At 56.5% G+C, this 4,343-nt stretch overlaps 1 protein-coding gene across 1 annotated transcript in view; it reads left to right on the forward strand.

The window, feature by feature from the left end:
* Positions 1–724: 724 nt before the first annotated feature.
* The window catches only part of gpr83 (G protein-coupled receptor 83), a 16,271-nt gene continuing 12,652 nt past the window's right edge, over positions 725–4,343 (forward strand). The window contains exon 1 of the mRNA XM_060905217.1: positions 725–1,304. Coding sequence (XP_060761200.1) covers positions 816–1,304 — 489 coding nt within the window. The 5' untranslated portion in view covers positions 725–815. The remainder of the gene's footprint in view (positions 1,305–4,343) is intronic.

Consider the following 4,343-nt stretch of genomic DNA (forward strand, 5'->3'; position numbering starts at 1 on the left):
TGATTCCCTGAACCAGCAGGACCAGCTCAAGTCCCCTTGAGCAAGGCACCTAACCCCCAACTGCTCTGGCAAGAGTGGTGGTGTACCTTGTGTCTGATTAGCCAGAGAAAACCTGATGTGATTATCAGTTCGGGCAAGAACCCGGCCATAACTAACTAAGTAAGCCAGTGTAACCAATCATCACAGTGTCCACCCTAATGCCAATCACATAACAGGCCCCGCCCCAGTGTCAGTGTGAGGGGAATACACCCTGAATAGATATGTTTTTGGACGTTGGGAGGAAACTGGAGAACCCTGAGGAATCCCACATGGGCCTTCTCCAGTGACGCCATGATCTCATCTCATCTCATTATCTGTAGCCGCTTTATCCTGTTCTACAGGGTCGCAGGCGAGCTGGAGCCTATCCCAGCTGACTACGGGCGAAAGGCGGGGTTCACCCTGGACAAGTCGCCAGGTCATCACAGGGCTTGACGCCATGATGAAAGGTCAAAAGTCAGTCAGGAGTCAGAAACCCCGCCCCGTTCCGTTTCCAGCTGTGAGGGAACACCTGGCGCGCCACAGCTTGGATTGATGAAAACTGCAGCGCGTGACGGCAGCGTCGAATTAAAACCCCACCCACAGTCATCGTTTAACTGGCCAATAGCAGAGCAGCTCCAGTGGGCGGGGCGGGGCTCCAGTTTAAAAACCCAGCACGTGACTGTAGCTGACTCGCTCGAAGCGCAGCCCCGGTGCTGGACGAAGCGCGCGCGCCGCGGACCGTCAGGCAGCTGCTCACCGGCGCGCGAGCTTCAGCACGAGTTTACCGAGCGGAGCGGATGCCCAGTGAAGCCCGGGGGGGGGAGGGGTCAGTCACAGCCCGGCTTTCCGTGTTGTTTGTTTCCGTTATTCCTGTGACCGGAAGCATGCGGCGGGTCGCTCCTCGCGCGCTCCTCTCTCTGACCTGCCTGGCCGCGTGGCTCCCGGTGCAGCGCGCGCTCAGCGGACACAACGGCTCGTCGCTTCCGGAGCTGCTGGCGGGGGGTCCGAACGGCTCGAGCCTGCTGGCGCTGGATGACGGCGCGCTCGCGGACTGGCGCTGGCTGGCGGGGCGGAAGCGCGCGGGCGCGGAGGGAGAGCACGCGGCGGTGCGGGCGCTGCTCATCTGCAGCTACTCGCTCATCATCGGCGCCGCGCTGTTCGGGAACGCGCTCGTGTGCCACGTGGTGATGAAAAACAAGCGCGCGCGCTCCGCCACCAGTCTCTTCATCGCCAACCTGGCCGTGGCGGACATCTTCATCACCCTCCTCAACACACCCTTCACCCTGGTACACACACACACACACACACACTCATCACCCTCCTCAACACACCCTTCACCCTGGTACACACACACACACACACACTCATCACCCTCCTCAACACACCCTTCACCCTGGTACACACACACACACACACACACACTCATCACCCTCCTCAACACACCCTTCACCCTGGTACACACACACACCCTCATCACCCTCCTCAACACACCCTTCACCCTGGTACACACACACACCCTCATCACCCTCCTCAACACACCCTTCACCCTGGTACACACACACACACACACACACACACACCCTCATCACCCTCCTCAACACACCCTTCACCCTGGTACACACACACACACACTCATCACCCTCCTCAACACACCCTTCACCCTGGTACACACACACACACTCATCACCCTCCTCAACACACCCTTCATCCTGGTACACACACACACACACACTCATCACCCTCCTCAACACACCCTTCACCCTGGTACACACACACACACACACACTCATCACCCTCCTCAACACACCCTTCACCCTGGTACACACACACACACACACTCATCACCCTCCTCAACACACCCTTCACCCTGGTACACACACACACACACACTCATCACCCTCCTCAACACACCCTTCACCCTGGTACACACACACACACACACTCATCACCCTCCTCAACACACCCTTCACCCTGGTACACACACACACACACACACTCATCACCCTCCTCAACACACCCTTCACCCTGGTACACACACACACACACACTCATCACCCTCCTCAACACACCCTTCACCCTGGTACACACACACACACACTCATCACCCTCCTCAACACACCCTTCACCCTGGTACACACACACACACTCATCACCCTCCTCAACACACCCTTCACCCTGGTACACACACACACACACACTCATCACCCTCCTCAACACACCCTTCACCCTGGTACACACACACACACACACACACTCATCACCCTCCTCAACACACCCTTCACCCTGGTACACACACACACACACACACACACACACTCATCACCCTCCTCAACACACCCTTCACCCTGGTACACACACACACACACACACTCATCACCCTCCTCAACACACCCTTCACCCTGGTACACACACACACACACACACACACTCATCACCCTCCTCAACACACCCTTCACCCTGGTACACACACACACACACACACACACTCATCACCCTCCTCAACACACCCTTCACCCTGGTACACACACACACACACACACTCATCACCCTCCTCAACACACCCTTCACCCTGGTACACACACACACACACACACTCATCACCCTCCTCAACACACCCTTCACCCTGGTACACACACACACACACACACACTCATCACCCTCCTCAACACACCCTTCACCCTGGTACACACACACACACACACTCATCACCCTCCTCAACACACCCTTCACCCTGGTACACACACACACACACACTCATCACCCTCCTCAACACACCCTTCACCCTGGTACACACACACACACACTCATCACCCTCCTCAACACACCCTTCACCCTGGTACACACACACACACACACTCATCACCCTCCTCAACACACCCTTCACCCTGGTACACACACACACACACACTCATCACCCTCCTCAACACACCCTTCACCCTGGTACACACACACACACACACTCATCACCCTCCTCAACACACCCTTCACCCTGGTACACACACACACACACACTCATCACCCTCCTCAACACACCCTTCACCCTGGTACACACACACACACACACTCATCACCCTCCTCAACACACCCTTCACCCTGGTACACACACACACACTCATCACCCTCCTCAACACACCCTTCACCCTGGTACACACACACACACTCATCACCCTCCTCAACACACCCTTTACCCTGGTACACACACACACACTCATCACCCTCCTCAACACACCCTTCACCCTGGTACACACACACACACACTCATCACCCTCCTCAACACACCCTTCACCCTGGTACACACACACACACTCATCACCCTCCTCAACACACCCTTCACCCTGGTACACACACACACACTCATCACCCTCCTCAACACACCCTTCACCCTGGTACACACACACACACCCTTCACCCTGGTACACACACACACACACACACACACACACACACTCATCACCCTCCTCAACACACCCTTCACCCTGGTACACACACACACCCTCATCACCCTCCTCAACACACCCTTCACCCTGGCACACACACACACACCACCCTCCTCAACACACCCTTCACCCTGGCACGCACACACATCACCCTCCTCAACACACCCTTCACCCTGGTACACACACACACACACTCATCACCCTCCTCAACACACCCTTCACCCTGGTACACACACACCACCCTCATCACCCTCCTCAACACACCCTTCACCCTGGTACACACACACCACCCTCATCACCCTCCTCAACACACCCTTCACCCTGGTACACACACACACACACACACTCATCACCCTCCTCAACACACCCTTCACCCTGGTACACACACTCACCCTCCTCAACACACCCTTCACCCTGGTACACACACACACACACACACACACACACACACACACTCATCACCCTCCTCAACACACCCTTCACCCTGGTACACACACACACACACACACCCTCATCACCCTCCTCAACACACCCTTCACCCTGGTACACACACACACACACACACACCCTCATCACCCTCCTCAACACACCCTTCACCCTGGTACACACACACACCCTCATCACCCTCCTCAACACACCCTTCACCCTGGCACACACACACACACCACCCTCCTCAACACACCCTTCACCCTGGTACACACACACACCCTCATCACCCTCCTCAACACACCCTTCACCCTGGCACACACACACACACCACCCTCCTCAACACACCCTTCACCCTGGCACGCACACACATCACCCTCCTCAACACACCCTTCACCCTGGTACACACACACACACACACACACACACACTCATCACCCTCCTCAACACACCCTTCACCCT

The sequence above is a fragment of the Neoarius graeffei genome, chromosome 23, assembly GCF_027579695.1.
Source record: "Neoarius graeffei isolate fNeoGra1 chromosome 23, fNeoGra1.pri, whole genome shotgun sequence".
NCBI classification, from domain to species: Eukaryota; Metazoa; Chordata; class Actinopteri; order Siluriformes; family Ariidae; genus Neoarius; species Neoarius graeffei.